Below are 27,979 nucleotides of genomic sequence, written 5' to 3'. Positions count from 1 at the left end.
TGACATCAGAAAATCCAATGAAAGGAACGAACCAGAAATGAGCCGGATATGGGAAGGTGGGATTGTAACCATTCTTCATGTAATTACAAGCAGATAGGAGTTAAAACTCGGCTTGAGATGCCCACAGCCCACACTGGCGTGCCTGGGTTTGATACCAAGCTCTGGCTTCCTGCTAACGCATACCCTGGGAGGAAGCAGAGATGGCTCAAATAGTTGGGTCTTTTCCTCCCATATGGGAAACCTGGATTGAATTTCCAGCTTCTGGCTTCAGCCCAGCCTAGTCTAAGCATTTAGACCATGAATCAGTGGGCAGAGAGCTCTCTATAGATACATATATGCATACCTACATAGAGTTATATATAAATAAATTTTAAAATGAAATATATAAGCAAGTACCTATCTAGGACCACTAGATGTGTCACAGAAACTCTTCATAAGAATATACTTATAAGACAGGAAAACATGGAGCACTCCCAAATCCTGCCCTGAGCCATTCAGAAAAGGTTCAGTTATGCTTTGTTAATTGCCAAAGAAGATGCTCTCTCACTTCCAGGACAGTGAGATGCCAGGCAGACAGCAGGCAGGACGGGGAGTACTCAGGTCCCAGTGCATCCCCCAAGAGTGCATGTGTTGGGAACTGAATTCCCAAGATCAGGTGTTCGTGAACTTGGAGGGGGACCTCTGGGAGGCCATCACAGTGGGACCCCCTTGCTGGCAGAAGTAGCTTTACAAGAGGAGGAAGAGAGACCCAGGCCAGCATGCTGGCTCTGTCTCACCACATGATGCCTTCTGCCGAGTTCAAATGCATCCAGAAAGCCTGCACCAGAAACTGAAGTAACATCTGCACCATGTTCTTGGACTGCCCCTGCCCACCTCTGCCCAGCCTCCAGAACCATGAGCCAAATCAACTTTTGCTGTCTGTAAGTTGCCTGGTCTCGGGTGTTTTGTGATAGCAACAGAAAATAGGAGGCAAGTGTAGGAACCAGCTGGAAGGCTGGGTGCCAGGAGAGCTGATCCAGTGGGCCCAGCTGCAAGGCATCAGCAGCCAGGAGAGGGTCTTCATGGACCCACTCTTGAAGATCATGGCATTGTGAAGCTCACCCCTCCCTGGCTACTCGAATGTTCCTTTGTACAGCTTCCCCTTGCTTGTCGGAGTTCTGACTCCATGCTCGGCACTGGTATACATTTTCTAGCTTGATTTCCTTGGATAAGTGACTTACTTTCTCTGTGTCTTTGTTCCTGCATGTTTAAATTGGAGAAGAAAGGAGGGTAGATGGTACAGCAAGGAAGACTCTTTGGGACATTCCTATCCAATAATGTGGTGCCTGGGTCTGGGTCCCAGTCCTGCTCTCCATTCCAACTTCCTGCTATTATGCACTTATTATGCACTCTGGGGGTGGGAGGCAGCATGTGGGTCTCCATGTGGCAGACCCAGATTGAGTTCCTGTCTCCTGGCTTTGGTCTGCTGAAGCCTGACTGTTGTAGGAATTTGGGGAGTAAACTAGTAGATGGAACATTTCTGTATATGTGTGTGTATGTGTGTGTGTTTCTTTCTGCCTTTGAAATCAATAAAATGAATGTTTTTTTAAATGGAGAGGATAGTCAGTTGACCTTTTAGGACTATTGTGAGAAATACTTATTAGAACAATACTTGAGTTAATTCACTGTTCTTATTATTCTTACACCAGGTACTAGCAGGACCAATACTACTAGCAGGACCAGTACTACTTGTTACTCTCATGCCAGGTACTAGAAGGACAAGTACTACTTGTTACTCTCATGCCAGGTACTAGCAGGACCAGTATTGCCTGTTACTCTTAAGCCAGGTAGCAGCATAACCAGTAAGTACTACTTATTACTCTTAAGCCTGGGAGCAGCAGGACCAGTACTACTTGCACAAGATCCTTGCTTGCTCGCGTTCTTCCATCAGCTTCTGTTGGTTCGGTGGAGGCCCCCAGGCAGGGTCACTCAGTGAGTCTTTCCAGTAGATTTAGTAATCTCCAGCCTATTGCGGTAAAGGCTGTTCTCCAAACAATTTTTTTTTCTTTCACTGTAGGCACAAATCTTTTTAATGCAGGTACCTAATTCCTCCCCACTCTCCCAAAGATCCTTACCCCCTTCACACAGGCTTGGTACTGGGGCCTCATGTCTCTGTTCTTCCAAGAATAGAAACCGGTGAATAATGGAACAGTGGAGCCTGGTGGCCAGAAAGGGCGGTGTGCAATACACAAGCACCTGGAATCTCGAGGCCTGCTGGTACCTTCTGCACAGGTGCAGCATTTGAGCCAGTGTCACTATTCCCTAATTCTGGGAAGAAGCAACTGCCAGGAACTCCAGGCTCACTTTAAACAAATGCAAACGCATGGACACAGAGACCTGGAGCTCCCACGCCCTCTACCGGGTTGTATCTGGAAGTAGCCGTGGTCTCTTCCTTATGTGCTGATGCCTCACTGGATAAGTGCACACACCAGAAAAAGGCTAGCTTTTGGTGTCTTCAGTGAACCTTGAAAAACCTCAGGTGAAAAAATATAAATGTGGGCGAATCCTTTGAGATGAGGACTCTCGGGAAGGATTTGAGCGCATTATGCGATGTAGTTGAATTCCTCTGTGGTATCAAAAATGCTTTGCTTTACACCCAAGAGCTCAACCCCTTCCTACAGCCATGGAAACCCCTCTCTGTCATTGCTGGCCCCAGTTAAGTGTTCTTTCTCCCTCTCAGACTTCTCTGAGAAGCTTGCCTCTGCTCACAAAAACATCAAAGCCTGGGAAGAAAAACAATTATGAGAAAGGAAAAGAGAAAAGCACCTTTAGTTTAAGCTTCAAATGGGACCAAATGATAAGTCATCTGAGATTAAGTTGGCCTGGCAGTAAGCCCCCAGCAAGTCTTGTCCTCAGCCTTTTCTTATTCTAATTTCTCTTTGAAACTTTCAGTAAATTGTCTACATTAAGTCATGTAGGTAAGACATTCTGATTAAGTCTAAGCCTGAAGTAGCCCCTGCCCTATTTGAGTCTTGTTTATTCTTTTCTCCTTTTTCTTAAAGATTTATTTATTTACTTGAAAGGCAGAGTCAGAGAGGGAGAGATGGAGAGAGAAAGAGATCTTCCATCTGCTGGTTCACTCCCCAGATGGCTACAACAGCTGGGGCTGAGCCAGCCGGAAGTCAGGAGCCAGGAAATCCATCTGGGTCTCCCAGGTGGGTGGCAGGGCCCAAGAATTTGGGTCATCTGCTGCTGCTTTCCCAGGGAGCTGGATCAGAAGCAGAGCAGCTGGGACTAGAACCAGCACTAAGATACAGAATGCTGGCATCACAAGTGGTGGCCTAACCCACTGGGCCACAACACGAGTCCCAAGTCCTGTTTACTCTAATATGAAGAGGCAGATCCACTCGTGGGCACAAAAAAAAAATATGGCTTATTACTGAAAACACAGAAATGTTGGTGTTAGCCAGTAATGACGCATAACCAATGAAGTCCAGTGGCTCAAGTGCCTGCCTCTGAATTCCTGGTGAAAACACAGTGGTCCTCAGTGGTGCCCAGGTACTGCTGCATGTTCTCAGCACAATTGTAGCTAAAACAAAGCTGCACTGATTGCCTACCGTGTGCATTCACCCATCTCCATCTGTGTTCCTCTTACCACATACCTCCCAAGGGCTGCTTTGTAAAGCAGAGGGGTTTGTTTCGGCCTACAGCTCTGGAGGTGCAAGGTCCAAGACCTCATCCAGTGGTGGTGTTCTAGCTGACCAAGTCCCAATGCAGCCCAGGGCACCACGCAGCAAGACACAGAAAGCATTGCATCTGTCAGGGTGCCTGGGTGCTCTCTAGTCCTAATATAGGTGAAGCTATCGGGATTCAATTCTGGGGTCCCACCCTAATGACCTCATCTGGTCCTAATCACCTCCCTAAGCCTCCCTCCCCCCCCCCCGAACAGATTAAGCTGACAGTTAAGGAAGCTGGAGGCACTGTAAGTAGGGAGTTCTGTGTGATCGGCTGGGAGTGTATGGTTAGCTTTCTGGGGTTGACTCTAAGTCGGAAGTAGGGACCGAAGCTGTTGGTTATGCTTGAGTGTCAGCCATAGAGGCCAGTTGTTACAGAGCTTCTGAGTCATTCCTAGCAGGACATGCTGGCTTCCTGTAGACGGAGTCCAAGCAGGCTGTCTTCCTGCGTGGTTCATGTAGAGACGAGAGTGGTTCCCTGGACAGGTCACTGCAGATTGTGGATCACCACATGGTCTGGCCATTGTCCATTTGTATATTGAGTCTTGCAGTACAGAGAAATGTAACAGAGCTCTGATTCTAAAATTCATTTTATTTTAAATTATGTTCTAGTTACAGGTGTCATGAAACTAAGCATAACCAAGTGATTCAGAATAAATTACGTGCTGTAGGTTTTTATCCCTCCAGTATCATACACAAGGGAACTTCCAAAAGTTTGTGGAAAAGACAATTAGAAGAGACGGTCATTTTGCTTCCAGTGTTTTTTTTTAAATCCAAATGTAGGTTTTTCATAATATTTAGCTTTTGTGAACTGTTTGAAGACCCCTCATATATGTGGATTTCCAGAAATATTTGCATCAAAATAAACATCTGTTCTATTTTTTTCCACAGACTTTTAGAAATACATATATGTACAAGCCAGTCTGTAGTAGTGGACACCAGTCATTTAAAAAAGCAATGCACAAATACAGAGGAACCAGAATTAACCAGTGGAAAAGATTTTACATAGTTCGGTGTCACCTTGGATGTGGTTTTCACTGACTTGGTTTGCTGGATACTTCCAAGTGTGTGTGTGTGTGTGTGTGTGTGTGTGTGTGTGTGTGTGTTTGACAGGCAGAGTGGACAGTGAGAGAGAAACAGAGAGAAATGTCTTCCTTTTCCGTTGGTTTACACCCCCCCTCAATGGCTGCTGCGGCTGGTGTGCTGCAGCTAGTGCACTGCGCTGATCCGAAGCCAGGAGCCAGGTGTCTCTCCTAGTCTCCCATGAGGGTGCAGGACCCAAGCACTCGGGGCATCCTCCACTGCACTCCCGGGCCACAGTAGAGAGCTGGACTGGAAGAGGAGCAACCAGGACAGAATCTGGCGCCCCGACCAGAACTAGAACCCCGCGCCGCAGGCAAAGGATTAGCCTAGTAAGTCACGAACTCTAGGCCTGGGTGGAGGCAGAACTTAGCTAAGAGAAAGGAAATACACCAGAGATGCATGGGGAAGGAAGAAGAAAGAGAATCCATGGCTAAAACATCCATATTGAAATCTGTAGTCTACTTCATTTTAAAACAACTGCTAAGAATTTATTATTGAAGTGGCACTTTACTCTACTTGCCAGATGTTTTCACTGGTCGTCTGCTGGGCCAGACTGTGAACCTGGCACTAGCAATATCTCCATCGTCATTTGCTAATGGTAGTTTGTAACAACCGAGAAGATGGTGTGCGTCCTTCTTAAGACAGTGAGTTGGTGGCTGCTTACAAATTTAGTATTTAAGTGACATGACCTGTAGATGGTGAGAAGTTTACTCTCTAAGAAAAAGCAATGTAATTTCTCATGCATGCTACAGAATCCCCAGCTAGTCATTGACTGCAAGGGGCCTGGGTTGTGTGTTTGGAGAAGGAAGCACATCTCCAGATGTGAAACAAATTCAGGAAACCTTGTAGATGAGGCATAGACACACACACACCTGCAACACAGGGGTAGAAGTAGACACACCTCGCGAGTGGGCTAATTTCAAGGGCTCACCCATGTCTGCAGAGAGGGTGATATTTCCTTGCTGCGGGGAAGTTATCATAACACACTTGACAAGTCTTACATTTTCATTCGTCAGGTTGAAAGTTAGTGCACCGGCTATGCCAATGCCTGTTTAGACATTTATTTTTCTCCACGTACATGTCCCCACCATTGCACTCTGCAGACAAGTGAGAGGAGATTTGACAAGCAATTTGTATTATGTCAGTTACACCACATCACAGCCCTCTTCTCATCACACCAAAGCCTCCAAAAGACCACAAGGCTTGAAGTTCTAGGCGCTTGTGAGGTCACTGGGGCTGCAGAGTAGACATCAGGCACCAGCACAGAGGAGCTACCCTTTGGCTCCTTGAAACACCCACGCTGTGACTTTTGAAACAGACTTCACTCCCCTCTGAATCTCTAGAGTAGTAGCTCTCAACCACGGGCAGTTTTATCCCCCACGGGATCTTTGGCAATGTCTGGAAACTTCCTTTTGTTCTTGCACCTGGTGCAGACCGGAGGGATGTTGCTGATCCCCAGTGGGCAGAGGCCCGGCTTGCTGCCAACCATCCTGTAGCACCCAGGACACCTACAGTCATGATCTGACCCCAAGTAGAAGCCTGCTCTGGTCTCATACAGGCATCTCCCAGTTTTGCCCTGACACCTGACAAATTTCATCTCTTGCCATGTCAATCTTGCTTCCTGTGTTTTTATATGAAAATCACCATGACCAGGAAACCCCTTGGAATCCACCATACAGTTCAGCCAGATGACATGAGTGGGAAATAGCACTTACGAAACCGCACCAGATCAATGCTCAAGTCACCATGGATACCCCACCTGTCGGCTCACCACGGGAGCAGGGTGGGGCAGGATTTTCTGGCAGCTCAGGTGCATATGTATTGTGCATCCATGGGGTGGAAGATTATACCATGAGAGAATATTCCAGAAGCACTTCTGTAGCCAAATCTGTCCAAAGCATTCCTCTCACTCTGCATAGACCTTGCTGGTTTCCCAGGCAACTAAATGCATTACCAAAATTGTGTGTGTGTGGAAGATTTTTGTGAGGAAAATAAAGCACTGTAACATTAAATTGAGGGCTGACTAAAATTCAAGATCACGTCTCTGAAATGAGAGTGGCAGTCTCTGAAACCAGCTGCTGCCCCTGGGGCACTAGCTTATGCTTCCGTCTTGGAAATGGCCTTGGGTGCACTCTGTTCTAGTTTGGGTGGGCTCTGACTGTGTGCTCCTGATAAAGGAAATGCAGAGATCAGATGATGAATGGCATAGGCCAGTGCTTGTGAACACCTAACCTGACCCAGGCCAGTTCTGTGTTCTGGGAGCACAGGTGGTAAGGCGTACCTGAATGCCTTGCAGCAAGGAGCTGCCTGGGATATGCAGACCCTGCACTATGCCAGAGGCAGGCCCAGAAATGGGGTAGGGAAGGGGGCAGCTGATGCAGCTTTGGGAGGAGAGGAATTAGGAGAATATTCCTAAATGGCAGGACCCTACCCCGAGCCTGGAGAAGTCAGGGTTAAGCAGGCAAAGAAGCACGCAATGCAGGAAGCAAGAACAGGGGAGTTAAACTGGACCCAGCTGCTGCGGGATATTCACAGAATTACAAGCAGGGCCCCTGGTAGGAGGAGAGAGACCAAAGCTATGTCTGCAAGGTCCTATTGGCCAGACTCAGTGAGCCAGCGTTTGACCTGGTAAGTGAGGGAAGCATTGATAGGATCAGTAGGAGGGGGGCACAAAGACCCCGGCTCCAGTTTAATTCTTCTCCAAGTAAAAGATAATAGTATTTATTAAGGCATCTCTGGACCCACTCCACAGTTTCCAGCAATGAAAAACATTGATCATTTTGTTTCTATTGACCTCCCAAGGAACAAATTCATAGTATGTATGCATATACTCCTGTTTGTGTGGGAGTGTGGGTATCTGTGTGGCTATATACAGGAAAGAGCATCAGAAAAGTCATAGAAAGTTCCCATTATGTCTTGATTTCATTTTCCATGGGTTTTTGAAGCCCCCTTGTGTGTGTGTGTGTGTGTGTGTATGTGTGTGTTTACACAGAGAGAGCATACCATACTCTCCAGACACTGAAACACCCCTAGATTCTGTGCCTTCCTCACATGGACAGGAAACTCCTGGTGGATAATTGTCTGTTACGAGCCCAGAACCCAGCACAGTGCCTTTTCTGTGGACAAAATACAGACAGCATGTTTGTCCTCACACTACAAAGTGCCTTCATGCCTTCGTTCCAGTCCTCGTCCCCAAGAACCGGCGGCCCAGCCCCTTCCTGTGGCATGGTCCTCCTGGACAGGTGGAGGTTTGTGCTGGCGAGTGCCGCCGTGGGCAGCAATGTTTCATTTCCAAGATCGAGACCCCGTGCACGCACTCCTTGCCCTGAGAGAATCGCAGCTTTCAGAGGGATTCTTGGTAATGAAACCCATCCAATTAACCCTCCCGAAATGCATGCCGAGACTCGGGGCAGAGGAGTCACTTATGGCAGAATTGAAACTTTATTTTCTGCCCCCAATAATGTTGGAGATGATCCCTGTGTAGACCACAGGCTTTGTGTCACTGTCAAGGACTTTCTAGAGAAATTGCTCTTAGCCTGCTGATTCCTCAGTGCTGGCCCTGTCAACACCGCAAGAATCAGCACCCGCTGCTTCGCCACAGCCCAGGAGGAAGCAGAGCCCACCGGTGACCTCACCGTGGAGACAGCTCCGATGCAACAGCCTGAAGCATGAGAGCTTTATTCAAACCGTGCCTATCCACATAACTTGCACACCGATCTGTAGTGTTTGAGACCTTCAGTGGGGTGTGGATGTTGTTCAAGGAGACTTCAGGAGGGCTGACCATGCCGTGAGGAGTTATGTGAAATTGTACATGACTCATGACAGTGGGAATCTTGGTCAAACAAAATATAGTTAATGTCCTGGCGGTCTCCTCTTCATGCTCCGAGCATGCGCTGTGGACAGTGAGCTTGTTTGCTGACCATGCGGTTCAAAGAAGGGCCATGTACACCTCCCATGCTGGAGGTCCGAAGCCTGAGACAGGGCATTGGTGGGGGGAGGGGGGATGTTCTTCTGAGGCTGTGGGGAAGGGAGAGTCTGTCCCTGGTGGCCTTGCCTTGGAGGGGCGTCACCCTGACCTCTATCTTCACCTGTACCTGGTATCCATTTGGTGCCTCTGCATCTGCATCCAAGTTGCCCACTTGTCTAAGGACACTCGTCATGTTGGATTGTGAGCCCTGTGACCTCATCTTACAGAGAAGATCCCACCTGAGCGATTGGGGGTTAGGACATGAATGTGGGAATTTGGGCGGGAGTGGGGGGACACAAAAACAATCCCTAACAGAAGTATCCCTGACTTCACCCAGCCCCAACCAAGCTGGCCGGTCAGCTGCCAAGCCGGCGGCCATCCAGCCCTGCACCGTAGGCTGGGGATCAGCTGCTTAAACCCAGCAAGCCTGAGTCTGCAACTACGTAGAGGAAGAAAAGGAGAGAGGACCGAGAGGAGGGAGGGACGCTGTTCAGGAAACATGAGGGGAAGAGAGAGGGAAGGAAAGTGAATTGGGTAGAAAGGTGACCCCAGAAAGGCCTGCGCACATCTGCACTCCCAGAAACTAAGATGCAGTTAGCTAGGGATCTTGAGATGAGGCCATCGGGATTACTCAGGTAAAGACAAGTGTCCTCGCGAGGGCAGGAGATGACCCAGACACAGAGCAGAACTCAGGTAAAGACAAGTGTCCTCACGAGGGCAGGAGATGACCCAGACACAGAGCAGCAGCCAGGTGAAGATGGAGGCAGAGGCTACAGTGCTGTAGCCTCAAGCCAAGGAATGCCCGGAGGATATTCTCCAAGCCTCAGGAGGGAGTGTGGTCCTGTCCGCACCTGGATTCCAGACTTCTGGGCTCCAGGCTGCAGAAGAGTGCGTTTCTGGGTTCTTAAACCACCCTCTTTGTGATGGCTTGTTTAAGGAATTTGCTGGAAATTGATGCAGAGGGAATGCAGAAGTGCCATTTGCACGGGCCCCGAGTGTCCCCAACAGTGGCATGGGGACCTGGGACACCTCCCTAAAGTCCCACATTTCTCCCTCCCTCTATCCCAGCCCCATTGCTGGAGAAAAGCAGAACCAGAAACTGATCCTGTGCCACCTCCTCTGATGTTCACAGCTTCCTGTGAACATTGGAACTATCCCCATACCCACTGCCTCTCTGCTCCTTTGTCTAGATTCAAGCACACACCCACTTGCGCTTGGCCTTAGCAGTTTGTCAGCAGAAGGAAAGCAGTTGCTTGGTGAATGCTTTTCCACTAATGGAATTACGTTAGGCTGAACAATATCAGTGAGTCTCTAGCAAGCAAACAGCCCATACCTTCTTGCAAGATACTCGGAGTTTCTAATAACTTTGAAAATAAAGCAGCACGGATACCTCATGCTAGATTACCAAATATATTCTAGTATAAGGATTTCTGGTTGTTTCTGCTTGCTGCAGGGTTTGGTTTCATCTGACGGTGCTGACCACAATGATTGCCAAATAATAATTAAAATATTTGTAAACCGTAGTTACCCACAGGCTACAGAACAATAGAAGTGACCCCTCACAACCTGCTACACCTCTGTACCTCTTAGCTGCCCCTGTCCTGTCTTCATCTCCACTTCCCTGCCCATCTCAGCCTCTGCTAGCTGCTCTTCTACTCCTTGCTCCCATGAGATCAACTTTTTTAGCACTCACTTGTAACTGAGAACATACAGCTTCTGTGATCCATAGCACAGTAGGAGAAGGGTAGTTGACAACAATGAATGACATACTTCAAAAAGGCTAGTAGAGGCCAGCGCCATGGCTCACTAGGCTAATCCTCTGCCTAGCGGCGCTGGCACACTGGGTTCTAGTCCCGGTCGGGGCACCAGATTCTGTCCCGGTTGCCCCTCTTCCAGGCCAGCTCTCTGCTGTGGCCCAGGAGTGCAGTGGAGGATGGCCCAGGTCCTTGGGACCTGCACCCCATGGGAGACCAGGAGAAGCACCTTCGGATCAGTGTGGTGTGCCGACCGCAGCGCACTGGCCATGGCGGCCATTGGAGGGTGAACCAATGGCAAAGGAGGACCTTTCTGCCTGTCTCTCTCTCTCTCTCACTGTCCACTCTGCCTGTCAAAAACAAAAACAAAACAAAACAAAAGGCTAGTAGAGAGAATTTCAAATGATCTCATCACAGAGAAATGATAAATGAGGCCGTGGATACGCCAATTACTCTTGTCCGATCATTACACATTGTTTACGTGTACTGCAGTGTCACCCTGAGGCCCATAAATACATGCAGTTATTATGTGCCAACTTAAATGCAGACCAGTGTGCAGGTTCTGGCATGGTTCTTGTGGGTAATGGCTGACCTCAGTGATGTGGGTCAGGGTGAGGGCAGCATGTGCAATGCACTCTCCGTGCTGAGGCGGTAGCACACTGCTGGGAGATCATTCTCACCCAGGGAGTGCACCCTGTCGCGGCACCTCCTTGCAGCCAGAGAGCAGACAGCCAGGAAAATCAAGCCCCTGTGGAGCTGATGCCTGTTGCCAAGTGACTCTCAGATAAAGGTGACTGACAGCTCTCTCTCCTGGACTCCCTCAGGAACGAGACAAACACATCCTTCAAGTTTCCCCAAACTGCTGCTGTTTAAAGAAAACTTGAACGTCAACCACTTTTGCTGAGCTTTGGGACAATGGGTCTATCAGAAACTCTGTGTCTAGTATTTTCCTGTTTGTTTTTTTTTTTTAATTTTCCATGCAATCTCTTCCACTCATGGTATCTTTCTCCTTTGCTTCAAGTGAAATCCCAATGCAATAAAGAAATTGCCAAAGGACTGTAAATTTCTTTTCTTTTCCTAGAAGTTTGCAGTATTAAATATGGCTTGTAATAAGTATGTGATCAGTTAGGCTCTGATCTAATATTTAGTCATTTTGATTGAGGGGGATTCCTGGAAGTAAACTTTGGTCCATTTTTGTTCATTTTTTGCTTTTCTGTTCATCTAAGCTCACTTTTTGCTTTTTATCTATGTGATCTCTTTATTTCTTATCTTCATGTCTTACCTTTTTTCTACTTACTTGTCAATACTCCACATAATCGCTGTTGTTTTTTTAATATAGCACAAGCATACTCAAAAAAAAAAATTAAACTCATCAAAGACAAATTCCATCTGCTCTAGTTTTTCACACAAAACAAAAGCCTGCGATGTAAATGCTGGAATTCTGGAGAGGTTAATAATGCTAATAGTTCCATGCAAAGTGTCCACTGTAGCTAGTTAACAAAGAAATAGGCAATATTATATAGTCCAAGATATTTTCACAGTTCACAGGAGCAAGTTTTTAACCACCTAGGAAATTTAGAAAAGTATTAAAAACAAACCCAGCTTTTATTAAAATAATCAGTCTTTATGTCTGGGTTATTCTGCTCTTTCTCTTGAAATCGAATATCTGTGTGCTATGAAGACACAGAAGGTTCCAAATTTATTTATCCTGGAAAAAAAAAACAATAAACCATGGACAGACACTAAAAAATAAGCTTGGGCCTAGACATCAAGTTTCATAATCTAATGTTATTAAAATCAATCTCAAGGATAGATGATAGGAATATTTTTTAAAGAAGAGATATTATTAGTTTTGTCAGTAGGAACTACTCTAAATCCTCTCGTATCTAGAATAGGTTATCTCCTAAGCAACAGGGAGACAGGGATTTTTATAAGATCAGCAATAAGCCCAGGCCCCTGGCATGTAACTTAGAGCCCCATCGGGTGTGTTTTAGGGAGCAATTGAGTGATAGTCCAGTCAGCTCCAAGCTTCTGAGGTTTATCAGCATTAAGGAGAATTTGCCACCTGTGGGTTTTGTTTAAGCAAACTCAACCCCCAGAGAGGCAGTCATCCAGTGCCTCATGGGACACCTTGATACCACACTCAGCTTAGTAGTTAAGGGCAAGACTGGAGTCGCCTATTATTAACGAGGGCTTGGCTTGACTGGTAGAACTTGGGACAAAAATCAACCTGGGCAGCAAGTCAATTTCAAGCAATGAGCTTCCTCCTGTGGAAAAAACTCTGGATTTCTTCCTTAAACATCTCATTGGTTAATGAGGAAGGTGAACTTTTACGTGTAAATAGTTATACAGCCTTCTTCCATGCCTCTCTGGTTTATGAATCCTTGTCTGAGCTGGGGTTATGTGTCTGAAATCTGAACAAGACAGGTGCACTTTGCAGGAAGGGGAGGGAGTGAGCTGCTCCTATCAGCCAGTGAGCCAAATACTCACATGCAGGAGGCCTTCAAAAAGTTCATGGAAGGCACAGATCATGACAACTCTGCAGAGCTTGCAATTTTTGCACCAAAATATATTTATCTTTGAATTCTATTTTTACATATATTTTTTTGGCGCACACTCAATGCTGCCAGACATTTTCTCTGACCAGCCCTTTATGGAAGAGCAAGTCTTTGAGTTCTGGTTTTCATCCACAGTAAGTAATAGTGTTGTGCAATTACAGTTTCTTTGGTGGTACTTGCTGATAGGGATGCCCATTAGCAAGAACAGGAGCAGCAGCAGCGCCACTCCCCAGAGTGTCCCCCAGAATCCCCATCCACAAAGAGGTTTTCTCTAGTCAGTGACTGTAGGAAACACAGGAAGTTACCCAGGTGGCTTCCTTTTGTCTACTACCAGAGTGCTTGCAGTCTTTACCTTGCTAATTGAAAGTCAGTTCACTAAGGTTTGTAAGTCTCTAGGTTGGGTATCAAGTGCAGTGAAACCCTCTTTAGAACATAGAGTCTTGAAGAACTGGTATTTCTCAGACTCTCACATAGGCTATGGCACCAGCAGCAGGATCAGTGGGAATGCAGTTCTCCGCAGTCAGCACGCTGCTGCATTTTCTCAGTCTGTGGTCACAGAGCCTCTACCAGTGGCTCATTAATGTATCAGTAGCTGTAAGGTTGTCAGATATCAACCTTTCCTCAGTTTTTAATATTAGTGGAAAGACGGATACAGCACCTAACAAGGTGCTACACAGTGCTGATAGAATGACAGGAGTGAGGAGAGTTAGGTTGGAGACAGGCTTTTTTGCCCAAGAGACAACAACCTTACACTCATCCTCTAACCTCGTGGGCTGCATTTGTTTTCTGTGTAAATTGTAGATTGTACCCGCCTTTTTATAACCCTAGGTGATGCAAAACAAAAACGGAGAACACATGTAGGTGTTCTTGGGGAAGGTAGACCACTGTGCTCATCTAATGTAGCCCGTGAGAAGCAATGGTATGAAGAAAACTAACGGAAGATTCCCTCTCTCAGGATCCTTAAGTGTGGCTAATTTTTATTTTGGCGGAAGTGTAAATCAATTTGAGACAGCAAGAACAAGGAGATGCAGTTTCGTAATTCACCACCAGCCTACATGCTGCAATCAGTACGCGACTGTTATCCCAATGTGCTCAGGCCGGAGGGCTGATTGTAGTGTTTTTTTTTCCTGAAAACGAACTTTTCTTTGGGGAACACTGATCTCATCCTGTCCCAGCAGACTATGGTCTTCCAGAATGTTCTTCATGGGAGACTGCTGCTTGCTCTTTGTTCAGCAGCAACCTTGACCTAAAATTAGGATGATTTCCCTAGGTTTTGCCCCTGAAGCTAAAAGCTTAAATGTTCATCTTTACATCCTTCTGCTAAAACTAGGCAATGAATTGGGATATTATTCTTTCCTGGCTATCATACTTAATATTTAATCAAATTATTCAAATCCTCTTAAAATGCATCGTATCAGTTGCTCACCTTACTTCTAATATTTCTCAAAAAATCAATTTATTTCCAGTTCAAAAAGCTGCCTTGGCAAACCTCATGTTAATTAACTGTCAGGTTTTATTTTCAGAATCATTCTTATGCAAGCTGAATATGCATATCTCAGCCTCCTGCCTTGCTTATATTTCTACTTATTTTGTTAGTTCTTGACACCTCACCAGTGTGAGAATTTCTCAGAATCCAATTCAGTGAATTCCTGTGGAGTAGAGGTGTTGAAAACTACAGTTCCTTTTGTCTTCCAAACAAATGAGCTAGATCCTTTATTTGGGTGTAATAACTCTTGAAGGAACAGCATAGCATATACTATAAGCCTATAAGAATCTACCCTGCTCAATAGTCATTCTTTTCTGAGAGTTGAATAACTCTTTGAATCATTTTCTCAGAACTGCTTACTAGTTCAGCATGTGAAATAGGTTCTTACATGTATTCTAAGTCACTACTTGCTTTTTATATCCGTGGATATTATGAAAAAAAAGAAAAAGAAAAAAGAAAAAACCCTAGGTAACTTTAGTATATCTTCCAGAACTTGTCTCGATATCGTCCCATAATAACATCTAATTCCTGTCTCCAGCTGACCCCTTATTATGTGTGTGTCCCCTTCCTCTCTCTCTCTCTCTCCCTCCCTCCCCCCGCTCCTCCCTCCTTCACTCCCTCCCTTCTTCCCTTCCTCCCTCCCTCTCTCTCTTTCTCTCTCTCTCAGAAACGGTCTCTAATCAGTTAAAACAATGGACAGATAAAATAAGGTTCATGTAAAAACAATAAAACAGCCTCATGAAATATTTATTCTAATCCAGTAAGGAGCAAGGGACACAGCAGGAGACGAGCCAGTTCCATTCTGGGGAAAAGGCCCTGGCGGAGATTGGGGCTGGGGAACAGGCAGCAGGAAGACAGAGATCTTTGATTACACATTGTTGCAAGGCAGCTGTATAATGTGTAAGGGGGCATTTGCAAGGTTACACTGAGTCAGGTGGTGGTGAGAAAGCAGCCTTCTTTCCCAGGATAATCACACCACCACATGTTGCTATTCCCAATGATAGAGCTAAAGGTGACTGGGAAAAACTGCTAGGGAACGGTTCACAGAGGCATGATTTGGAACCACAGCTAGAGTTTTGATTCTCTGCTTCTCCTTCTGCCTCTCTCTCCCTCTCTGCCTCCCTTCTTCCCTCCCAACCGCCCTCCCTTTTCATTTGTTGTTTCCCTGCACTGATCTTTTGTTTTGTTCTCTCCTGGCTCCTGACCATGGGCTGTGGCCCATACATGAGATGACATGCATAGCAAACGAGGCAGCACACGGTGTGTTCACCGTGGTGATGCAGGCAGACCTGAGGACCAGTTTCCCCGCATGGTCCATCCTGATACTGAGGTTCTGCCCTGGAAAGGCGGATTTAACCGAGGGTTTGTTTAGCAGTTGTATTTGTGACCATTAGTTTGATGGGTTGTCTTATCTGACCAGTTGGGTAGATGTGGGGGCAGCCAGCAGTGTTGACTCACTCACAAAGACACCTATCTTTGCATGCATATCCAAATAAGAACCATATGTTATAAAGGGTGAGGACTGACTTTCGTTTTGTGGTCACTTCTATGTGGCGGAAATATTCTGTTCCCTTTCTGGTCATCATCTGGGATCATTAAACTTGAACTTTCGAATTCAAGATTTACCACTTCCGATTTCACCTCCTCACTATCTGTAACTCAGAGATTGTTCTGTCTTCAAAGCTACTGGCCACGCTTCCTGCAGGGCTGGCTACAGGGCTTGGATTCCCTAACGTGCACAACAGGAGCAACCCAGGGGCCTGGCAGGAGATTGGAGACATCAATTCCACATGCAAAATGCACTTGTTCTTTAATGGGCTTATCATGACTAATCAAATTATATTTGCCTTTAAATGTAGCATCTCTGTCATGGTCGTGGTTACAGATTTGATTTACTCAATTATCCTAGTAGGAAGGAAGACAGATTCCAGTCAGTCAACACCATGAAAACCCATGTGTAGTAAAGGCATTTTACATATTGTTTAACTGTGGCTTTAAGTTTTTGTCTAGCCACATGCCAATCTCCCTATAATAGTATATCTATGAATCTATTATTACTGATTTTACTGGTAGCTTATTACCTTTTAAGAATTTTCAGAGTATAGCCTATGAATTCTGAAACATTAATTAGAACCAGTTTCCATTTAAAGGCTGTTTTCACTCTAGTGTTTACAAGCATAACCTGTTAGATGAAGCATTAAAGCAGAGTAAGTAGAAATAAGGCTTTTATAACATGCCCAATTCAAAATAGAACATTAACCACAGTTAAATGGGTTTCAGTTAGTCTGCGTGATTAACCCTCGTTTCAGTTATCTTGGATTAGTAAGCAGTCAGGTTTCTCAAAGCTGTCTGCTCCCAATGTAAATGAGGTCTGGAAATCCCAAGATGTCCATCTGTGGTGATGAAATCATCTTCTATCAGGATGCCTGAACCCAAGGCTGATTTCCTGTGGTTACAGGTTCAAGAGCAGCCCTTGTCTCAGGCTATTGTGATGTTTGAGGAGTAGACACAATTAGATCCATGGCTTTAGCAAGGATCTTTAGATAAGCATACAGGAGAATCAGTAAGCACCTGTTGGTGAGGAGGCTGAATAGCCGGTTATTTACCCAACAATATCCAAACAGTGGCAAATGCAATTCCAATTCTGTAAGGAGTTAGTACACGCTACGGAGAATGAGACCACTGAACGTGTCCCAAACTTTTCACTTCTCCCATGAAGAGTGTGAAAGGACTACCGCCCCCGGAACAGTTCTCCCTGAAGCCTGGGCATGGCTGTTGGCTGTTGTCATGCCGTTCTGGGACAGGAAGTGGAGCCTGCTCTGTCCACAAGGAAAAGCTCATCCCTGCTGGGGCAAAGTCATAGTAACGTCTTCCTTGTCGTGACTAAGTGGAGGCTGACACCCTCTGCTTTTATTCGTCAGGTCTTTTTGTGTTGGAATCTTGATATGAGGGCAACTCTCCCACCCTGGTACTAAAGCTCCAAGGGCCTCTGCAGATGGCTGTGTGGCCCCCTTATCTCTAACGTCCCTTTCTTCCTCAAGTAAGGGAGGAGAGTCCTCACTGAATGGGAAACCCCAACGATGGCTTAAATGCAAAAGAAACTTTTTAGAAGTTTTTTTTTGTTTTAGTTTGATGAATGAGCTAGTAGATTTACAGAAAAAGAGTTATCAGGAAACACAAAATATGAGCAGAAGTCCTCAGTGGCTAAAGACAGGAAGACTCTTCAGCTTGGTTCAGAGAGATAATATGTAAAGTTAAGCAAAAACAGAAAGGCAGTGGTTGCTAGGCACTCTGGAATTTCTATATGTGCAGATCTTTTACTAGATATTAATTTAAAAGATTAAATTCTAGTGTTTCCACAAGTGAAGAAATACTGCCAAACGTGATGCAAGAAACCAACAGAGGCAGTGTTGCCAAGGTCTCAGGTAGGAGTGCTCTGGGTGCTGCTGTTTGGGTACTGACTCCTTTCCCCTATTTATTGCTGAATGCAGACTGCCTTCTCCAAGATCAGTTTGTCTTTTTTTAAAAAATATTTATGTATTTATTTGCAAAGCACATTCACAGACAGGAAGAGAGAAAGAAAGAGATCGTCATCTGTAACAGCCAGGGCTGGGCCGGGCTGGGCCAGACTGAGGCCAGGAGCCTAGACTTCTATCCAGGTCTCCCATGTAGGTGGCAGGGACTCAAGCAGTGAGGCCATCTTCCACTGCCTTCCCAGCTACATTAGCAGGGAGCTGGGTTGGAAGTGGAGCAGCAGGGACTAGAACCAGCACTGAGAAGGGTACTGGTGTCCCAAGTGGCGACTTAATCCTCTGCACCACAATACTGGTCCCCAGTTTGTCATTTTAACAGAAATAAAACCCAATTCAAGCTTTAATATCTTCCATGTACCACTCATGTTAACATTTGTAGCTAAGAATTCACATATCTTTAACCTATCAACATTAGGCAAACTTTAGAAAGATTTTAACATATTCCATTGTTTTTTAAATCAAATACAGTATTTGTACATGTCATACACTGAGGAAATTAGGTTCATTCTCCTGAAGCTTTGTGTAACTTATTGAACACCGTCAAGTATGTTTTCTGTTATTTGTTCACAGCTAGATGTTTTTACCTTAGACTTCCTTTCTCTCTTGATAAGCAAAGAGACATTCTGTTACCTTATAGACACATTCATATGGTTGTAGTGATAACTCCACCTGCCATAGTGCGGTAAGAGAATAATGATCCCCACCCCCCACCTGAAGGTGACCATGGCCTCACCCTTGAAACCTTCCGATGTGGTTCCTTACAAGACAAAAGATAATTATGGTTGTCATCGGCTAATTTTGAGATAGGGGAGAGACACTGTATTCTCCCAGTGGACTCAAATCAGAGGTCCTTAGGTATGAAAGAGGGACAGAAGGGAAGAAATGAGAGTGTCAGAGCTATGGGGTGTGAGGAGAATTATAACTGAAATGAGAAGTTCACTCGAGGAATTCAGAGACTGAAGAAATAAAGAATCCATGAACTTGCAGATAGGACAATTGAAATTTTTGAACCTAGAGAACAGGAAAAAAGGAGATTGAAGAAAAGGAAATTCCTGAGTAAACAAAGAGGACCAACATACACACTGTGACAGACCCAGAAGGAGAAAAGAGAGGGACAGAAAGGCTAGGAGAAGAAATAACGACTGAAAAACCACAGATTTTACAGAAGCCATGAGTGTAACATCCAGGAAGCTCAAACACATTAAAATATGATCACCTTAAAGAGAAGCATGCAGAAGTACATGAGAAACACATGATCCAAAGACAGACAGCTTGGTTGGCAGAAGAGAAGCATTTTCCCACATATCCACTATTCTCTGTAGATTATCAGCAAGTTTCTCACCAAAGCTTTGGAGACCAGAAGTCAGTGGCTAATAGAAATTCACAGTGCTAAAAGAAAAAAATCTGTCAACTAAGAGTCCTGTATCCCCCCAAAGTAGCTTCAGCAAAAAGAAAGACATTCCCAGATAAACAAAAGCTGAGTTCATTACCAGTAGAACTAAGCTTCAAGAGACCTTAAAAGGAGTTCTGGTCGAAATAAAAGCACACTAGACAATAATTCAAAGCCTTAACAGGAAATAGAGACCTCAATAGAAGAAAATCCATGATAAATTATAAAAAATTGTTATTAGTTCACAAGCAAATTTGACTACAACTTTAATTTGGAACTCTGCAGTTTACTTTCTACATAATTTATTTTTTAATTTTATTTAATGTGTATAAATTTCATGCATTTCATATATACAGAAACATAGTGGTACTTCTCACCCCCCCTCCCATCCATGCTCCCACCCTTCCTTCTCCTTCCTCTCTTATTCCTACTCTTTATTTTTACAAAGATCTATTTCAGTTTATAAGAAAAACATGATATATGTCTTTTGGGGACTGGCTTATCTCAGTAAGTATAATAGTTTCCAGTAGCATCCATTTAGTTGCAAAAGATGGGATTTTTATTTTTCTTTACCTAGTCATCAGTTGATGGACATTTGGGTTCATTTCATATCTTAGCTGTTGTAAATAGAGCTGCAGTGAACATGGGTGTACAGATAACTCTTTCAGGTGCTAATTTCATTTTGTTTGGGAAAATTCCCAGCAGTGGGATGGCTGGGTCATATGGTAGGTCTATAGTCAGATTTCTGAGTTATCTCCATATTGTCTTCCACAGTGGCTACAGCAGTTTACATTCCCAACACCAGTGGTTTGGGGTACCATTTTCTCCCTGCATTTATTTGTTGATTCTGTATGAGAACCGTTCTAACTGGAGTGAGGTGAAACCTCACAGTGGTTCTGATTGGCATTTACCTGATGGCTAGTGATCCTGATCATTTTTTCATGCATCTGTTGGCTATTTGAATTTCCCATTTTGAAAAATGCCTGTTCAAGTCCTCTGCCCATTTCTTAACTGGATTGTTTGTTTTGTTGTTGTTGAGTTGTCTTTCTCTGTTGTTTCTTTTTCTGGTTTAAGAATATGCTGGCCTCATAGAAGTTTCTTTAAAAAAAAAAAAACTAATGAAAAAAAGACTAATGCATTGAAATCAACTATCAATAACTTTTAGATACCAAATATATAAATATGTAGTCTCATGATTTCAACAATTAAAAGGATGAGATGGAACTATAAATGAGCAACAAAGTTGTGTATGTTATTGAACTTAACCTGGTGTAAATTCAAGCTACAGTTTTTCAACTTTAGGATGATAACTGTAATTCCCATAGTAAACATTAAAAAAGTTAAGGAAAATAAACAAAACAAGAAAGAAACTGAAACATTTCACCACCAAAAACAACTAAATACAAAAGAGAAAATAACTCAGGAAATGGAGAAAATCTGTAATCCATATAGAAAACAAATAGCAAAATGTCAGAAGCCCTTTCTTCTCAGTGATTACTCTAAATGTATATGAGTTAAACTCTGTGATCAAAGACAAGGATTGACAGAACATATTTTAAAAATCAAATATATGTTGTCTGCAAGAGGCGCACTTTAGATCCAAAGACAAAAGTTGGAAGTGAAAGGATACTCATGTTCATAGTAAAGCTATTCATAACTAAAACAAAGAACCAACCCGATTATCTTTTGCTGAATGGATAAGCAAAATATGGCATACCCATAAAACAATTTTTCTTGAAGTAAAATGAAATTCTTGAAGATTTTAATTAAGTTAAATGATCCAGACACAAAAAGACAAACACTGTGTGATCCCACATATGTGAGGTCCCTAGAGCATTCATAGACACATAATTCATCTCTTTGATGAAGTAGAATGGTGGTTCCCAGGGAGCAGGGAGTTTTTGTTTATTAGGGTGTAAAGTTTTAGTTTGGCAAGATGCTGAGAACTTTGGAGAGGAATGGTGGTGATGATTGTAGAATGATATGAATGCAACCAATGACTTAAGAATGGATAAGATGGTGAAGTTTGTTATGGGTATTTCACCACATTAAAAAAAGAGTTAAGAAAAACAAGGAAATTCAAAATATTTCAGCCAAAACTTGTGTATCATATTTAGCAGCTCCAGAAACTTGGAAGCCAAAGAGATACTCAGACCCTAAAGATAAAAGATTTGTGATTTTCTTGGTCCAGGGTTGCTTTCTATTCCAACTGACCTTTAGAAATATCTTTTCTGTTATCAATGTGAGAAACATTTGAAGTTCTGATGGTGCACAGTGAAGACCAGCTGTGGAGCGGACTCCGTCAGTGCTCAGTAGAGATACTTAACCGGTGTAGGAAGGGACTCAAGCAGCTTCCCTGTGCCACCCTATAGAGCACAGGCCCTCATACTTTAAACCACCACTCAGTATTCCTGCCACCAATGGGTAAAACAAGTGCTATTTCACTCCAGAAATAGGCTTAGTCCAGAAAGAGAAAAAGTCACCAATCAGTAACCACAGAAACAAGAGCAGGCACCAAGGTCAAAGCTCAGGTTCCCGTCATGAAACCCCCACCCTCTCCTTCCTACAGATGGGCACTGTGGCGAGTGACGCCCGCGGACAGCAAAGTTTGTTGGGTCTCCCAAGTGAGGCTGTCATGGTGCCTTACAGCTCTTAACAGAAGACTCCCAGAAAGAAGCAGGAGAAAGAGAAAACAGGGGCAGGCAGTTTGGCACAGCAGTTAAGCTGCCTCCTGGGATACCTGTATCCCTTACCAGGTCCCTGAGTTCAAGTTCCAGTTCCCCTCCCCCATTTCAGCTGCCTGCTAATGTGCACCCTGGGAGGCAGCAGGTGGGAGGCAGCTTAAGCAGTTAGGTCCTTGCTACCCACAGGGGAGGACCTTCGTTGAGTTCCTGGCTGCTGGCTTCAGCTGGCCCAGCCCTAGCTGATGCAGAACTTCAGTGCTCCTCTGCAGCATTGCTACACAGCAGCCTCCTCCAGGGAGTCCAGTCACTCAATGCCCTTTGTACTGGAAGAGCTAATTCCTGCCATACTTGCTTTCTCCATTGCTCGCTCTCGTGCTCCCGTGCTCGCTCGTTCACTCTCTTTCTTTAGTTTTTTAAGGTTCATTTTATTTATTTGAAAGAATTACAGAGAGAGAAAGAGAGGATCTGCTGATTCACCCTCCAAATGATTTCAACATCTGGGGCTGGACCAGGGGTCTCCCACATACTTGGGCATCTTCCACCTCCATCCCAGGTGCATTTGCAGGGAACTCGGTTGGAAGTGGAGCAGCCAGGATGGGAATCCGCAGTCCGATGGGATGCCCAGCGTTACAGGTGGTTTAATCTCTGTGCCCCAATGTGGGCTCCTCTTCATTGCTGTCTTGAAAAAGAAAGCAGCAACTCGATCACCTTGAAGGTATTAAATGGTGAAAATAAAAGAATTTCCCATCCTACCTATTGCCTGTACCTATGGATCCCTGTACCTCTGAAGAAATCTCAGAACTCAAGGACCCAAAAGTCTGACAATACAGGGCAGAAGTGGAAGGTGGGGAGAAATGGCCCTCTCATTTGGAGCAAGAACAGCTTTTAGCTCTTCCTTGTGTTTAGAAACTTAGGCAGACAGACAACAGGGGACATGGAGCAGTTAAAGGTACAAGCCATCTTGTGTTGCAATGCCTGTAATTCCAGCAGAAGTTCAGAAGAGAGCTTTGTGGTCATTAAAAAGACTACACATTTCTCCTGCGGTTGCAGAAAATATCTTCTTAACATGCCAGGGTCTCTTTAAAATGCAATTTTGATCTTGTCACCTCTCCCCACCCCCACCAACCTATGGAGCAAATCCTAAATGTCCACCTCCCTTACCAAGCCTTCCCTAACCACCCCAGGCCAGTCAAATGACTCTCTTCGCTGAGCTGCTGTTGTACACACACAATGCGAGATCCTCTGTGGCTGTCATTATTCTGTGTTCCATATTTTCTGTTTTTCCCCAGAGCTCACCTCAAAGTTTTAAAACACCATAAAGAGATAAAAAGGTTTCCTTGCTACTCAAATTTTCTGTAAAGATAGGATTCAGATTCCAGTGTGAGAAGACAGCTTTTTTTTTAGTACATACTCAAAGGCAAAAAGAAGGAAAGAAAGAAAAATAGTGCACCCTTACAATAATTAGCCAACTTTGCTCAGAATCTTCTTCCCAAAGGAATACTTTTACTGGATTTGTTTCTTCACTTGGATGATCAAAAATACAGACCAAAATGCACCTCCTCATGAATAGATTCAATGAAAAACATCAAATTGCAGGTGAAATATCAGCAATGTGTATTGGAAATATTAGAAATAAACTTTCTCCAACAGTCAAGGTTAAATGGCACAGTAGCTCCTGTGCTCCACATGGTGGAGTCCATGGGAAGTGACAGCATTTGTACTGCAAGCTGGGGCCACTGGAAGAAGCTGCCCAGCCAGGGAGTCGGGGAGAGAGCTGTGACTGCTACCTGAACATTACAGGGTCACCTTTCTCTCACCTAGGGCCCCTGGTTTGGGGCTGCGATGAAACCACATACTCAGATTTATCTGAAACCATCTTTAAATGGGCAGTAACAGCGAAAACTAAGAAATGCCACAGCCAAATCCTTGTCTCATTTTTGCTTTCACCCTTGACGATGTCCAAGGTCACGAAACCAGTCCTCACTTCTCAGTCAAGAGTGTGAGTGTCCCCATTCGTACAGTGATTGGAATATTTTTAGTTTATGTCGCCTGTCCTCTGTCACTTCCCTTGTAAAGAAAGGGAAAAAAGACACATCCATCTTCTCATTTCCATAGAACTCAAATTTGTCTTCTAAAGGCTTGTGGGGGATAATGAGCTGATAGAATTTCAATTTTGCTGACTTTTACAGAAGTAAACTTTCCACCAAAGTTCATTCTGGTTTAATGATAAATAAAGCGAGTTGCTGGGAGGACTTTCTCTGTGCTGTTATTAGAAAATAGAAAAGCTTTATTTGGGAGTTTGCAGGAAAACCAATTCTGTCAGACACTCAGTTATGAAGTGAATGAAGACATGTTTCTATTTCAGTAATTTAAACATACACATTTTCTGTCCTTGCTAAAATAAAGCCACCTATACTTAGGACAAGAGCAGATAGCAAAATTACAAGGACCTATGTTTTATTTATTGCTGCCTGGAATCAAGACATCATTGACCCCTCTCATGGGGTTGCTTTTGTTGCCCCCAGGCACTATGAACTGAAGAATTAGACAGCAAAAGAAGATAACATTTAGAGAAATTTATGGAGGCAGAATGCTTCAGATAGCTATAAGGAACTAGCTAGAAGTGTCTAATTGGGAGATGGGAGACCAGGAAGGGACCTGACCTTGGGCTCTTGCCAATGCCATCTGAAAAAATTGAAGAACAGCCAGCTTTGCTGCAGGCACTCATTTACTTACTTCCAGAAGTAAATTAAAGGAACAGAATTGGAAGCTGCAGGTGGGACAAAGTAATTGTCTCGCAGGGCTATTGGTAGTGACTAAAGAGCCTTGTGAAGGAAAAACACCTCGTAAACATATCATCATAAGTGTCTTTACCACTCACGGGGAAAGGCAAGATTCGTAATGATGAAGTGAATTAAGAAAGCAGTTTCCACAAAGCAAAAATCCCAAATCAGTAACTGTTGCATTATAGAGCCATATCATAAGATTTCATGAAAGAGACTAAACAGATCAGCAGGTTACACTAGTTCAAAGGACACCTGGTTATACCTTATCTGCCAAGTTCCTCTCTTCTGCTTTCCACGTTCCTCTTTGCCTTACAGGGGTTGCAATACGGAATTCACATGTATTTGCCACGTGCTTATGGTCTGACTCTTGTACGTTAAATTTAACATGTATTTGCTAGGTGCTTATGGTCTGACTCTTGTTCATTAAATAATGCAGATTGCAACGTAGTTTCCATTGAGATAATTTTGACAGTTGTGTTAGAATTGCCTTGCATTTTCTCAGCTTCTGTGCACATAAAACAGAAAGAGCCATGTCCTTGTAGAATCATCACGCATTAAATGCTTCTCATGCATCAACTCACTGAACTTTTACAATAACCTTCTAAAAGATAGGTACCATTTTGTTCTTGTTTCTCTGTGTATGTCCACAGTTACCCAACAGAGAACAGACAGACTCGTCCTGACGTGCCTCTCGCACCCACCTCTCCCACTTTCCTCTTCCTCCACGTCACCCTCCTCTCAACTCTCCCTTCATTTTCTTGTCCAAAGGCAAATACGCCATGCGAGACCTCGTGCACAGGCTCCCAGGTGGAAACAACAGCAACAACACGGCAAGCAAGGCCATGTCAGATGACACGGTGACAGCCATCTGCTGCACCCTGCATGAAGTGATCACCAAGAACATGGAGAACGCCAAGGCCTTACGGGATGCCGGTGGCATAGAGAAGTTGGTTGGCATCTCCAAGAGCAAAGGAGACAAGTAAGTTAGATGGTGACGTCCTATGTCAGCATGGGTGGGAATGCATCACCAGGGGCCTGTTGAGGGGGCGGCTCCTGACTGTCCCTGGGAAGTATTTGTCTCTGGTATAATCAAGAGAAGGAAAGCATTGTATGAGCTCTTGTCTTTCCATCCCACAATGAAAGTTGATCCGTTGGTAATTTTGATCTGAAAAATAACTCAAGACTTGGTTACTACTGGGACACTGGCAGGTAGACTTGACAGTCCAGCCTGCATAGTGATGTGTGCCTGCAGCATAGAAGACAACTAGCTTAACCCAAGCAATTAAGCCATGTCAGGCTGTGGTTTCTGTACAGCTGCAGGCCCATGCAATGATGCTGCTGCCGCATCTTTCTGCTCAGCACCTCTTCAGGTCTGTATAGCAAGTCAGCGTGCAGGAAGACTGCCCAAGGCAGAGCGGGGAGAGGGGGACGTGGTCAGGGAGAACTCAGTTCTAGTCCAGTACCCTCCCCTACTAGCTGTGGCATCTGGGGCAAGTTATTTAATCTTACAAGCCACTGTGCCTCTGCTTTCCAATCTGAAACTAAGGGAGGAGCTCTCATAATATGCTTCCTGGAAGAAGCAGTAATCGAGCCTTCAAGAATGAGTGATAATTTTCCCGGCAGAAGGGAAGGAAAGGAGCAAAGATGAATTTTAGGCAAATAGAATAAAAAGAGATAAGGCTTAGTGTCAAAGCAAGCATGCCAGCACAAATAGGAATGTCTTCCAATTTGATTTAAGAACCAATGGACCCTTACTATCTACAACTGAAGAATATCTTCAGAGGCCAGAGTGTTAGTGTATCAGCGAGCTGGCAATTTTGTAGAAACCTTCACTGGCCTTAATTAAATTTTGCCTCCTGGAAGTCCCTCGGTGTAATCAAATATATTAAAAGGGTAAACCTTTTGTTACCAAGGACCCTTCTACTTCCTGGCTTTGCATTCCCAGCTCCTCCATTCCTTTATATCTGAATGCAAAATAGTCATTATCAAAGACTGTGAGAGCTGCACTTTGAAACTTTCTGGAAATTATCTAATTACTCCCCTTAATTTGGGGTATCACCAGTGTATTATAATAGTTTCAGGGTTTCATAGTAGGCACCCTCCCAACAGGTTCAGCCAACAGTTTGAGCATTAGAAGTGGAATAGTGTCTGCTAGCACGTATTGAAGACCTACTGGACTCTCGTAATAACTGGACCATGTAGATAGTTGGCTTGGACTATGCCGTATGATACTGTACTTAACAAACATATGCTGTGCCATCTCCGCACAAGGCCACACGGCTTTTTCTTTGTGTAGCTTCATTAGACCTGTGGAGTCTCTTAATTGAAGTGCCTACCTGCTTTGAGCATTAACAGCTAAAATGTTAATGCTTCTTAAAGCATGCACACAGGCATACAATAAAACCATAATCCACAAAAACACTCTGAAATCTTTGTCCATATTAGCGAGCCATTCAAAGATTAAAGTATTTGCTCTGAATTAAAGGACTAGCCAGCTTTGGGGAGCATTTCGGCATATGCTTCTTCCCTCCAAGGGATTGTGCACCCCACAGTAAGCACCACTAAATAGGCCTGGAGGAGTAAAGATTTTCATCAGTCCTATGGTCAAAGAAAAGTATTTGATGAAACCACAGAAAATATCATTTGAATAAATCATCTGTGAAATAGTTTATGTTCTCACTGCCAAATCAGAAAGTGGCTCTGTTAGGTCTCATCCAGCTTGATTATTGCTAATGGGAAGGATATTTTTTCACTACAAAATGATCTGCTAAGTATCCTTTACTTTAGCTGCAGATTTCTTTGTGGAATAGTCACTTTTCTTATCTCATACTTCTTTTTTTATTTTGTTCCCAATGCCAATGGCCTGGATTTACGAGTTTAATAAGAAATGTTGAAATGGACTGAATCAAGCGTCTTCCTAGCTGTACTTCTCCTGCTTAGTCAGTCTCATCCATTTTCTATGCAGTTTATCTCTTTTTTTATACTGACTAATTTGAGGATCTAAACAAGGTTTTTATAACTTCAT

At 44.2% G+C, this 27,979-nt stretch overlaps 1 protein-coding gene across 6 annotated transcripts in view; it reads left to right on the top strand.

Moving 5' to 3' along the window:
- The window catches only part of CTNND2 (catenin delta 2), a 993,743-nt gene that overhangs the window by 919,268 nt on the left and 46,496 nt on the right, over positions 1 to 27,979 (top strand). For all 6 annotated transcript variants that reach the window (XM_089312616.1, XM_051853868.3, XM_051853869.3 and 3 more), the window contains one exon: positions 25,723 to 25,933. In XM_089312616.1, the coding sequence (XP_089168742.1) occupies positions 25,723 to 25,933 (211 nt within the window). The remainder of the gene's footprint in view (positions 1 to 25,722; positions 25,934 to 27,979) is intronic.

Source organism: Oryctolagus cuniculus, chromosome 14, assembly GCF_051225735.1.
Source record: "Oryctolagus cuniculus isolate XC-2025 breed Fujian yellow rabbit chromosome 14, ASM5122573v1, whole genome shotgun sequence".
NCBI lineage: Eukaryota > Metazoa > Chordata > Mammalia > Lagomorpha > Leporidae > Oryctolagus > Oryctolagus cuniculus.
Note: the sequence above shows the minus strand (reverse complement) of the source record. Positions and strands in the feature narration are given on the sequence as shown.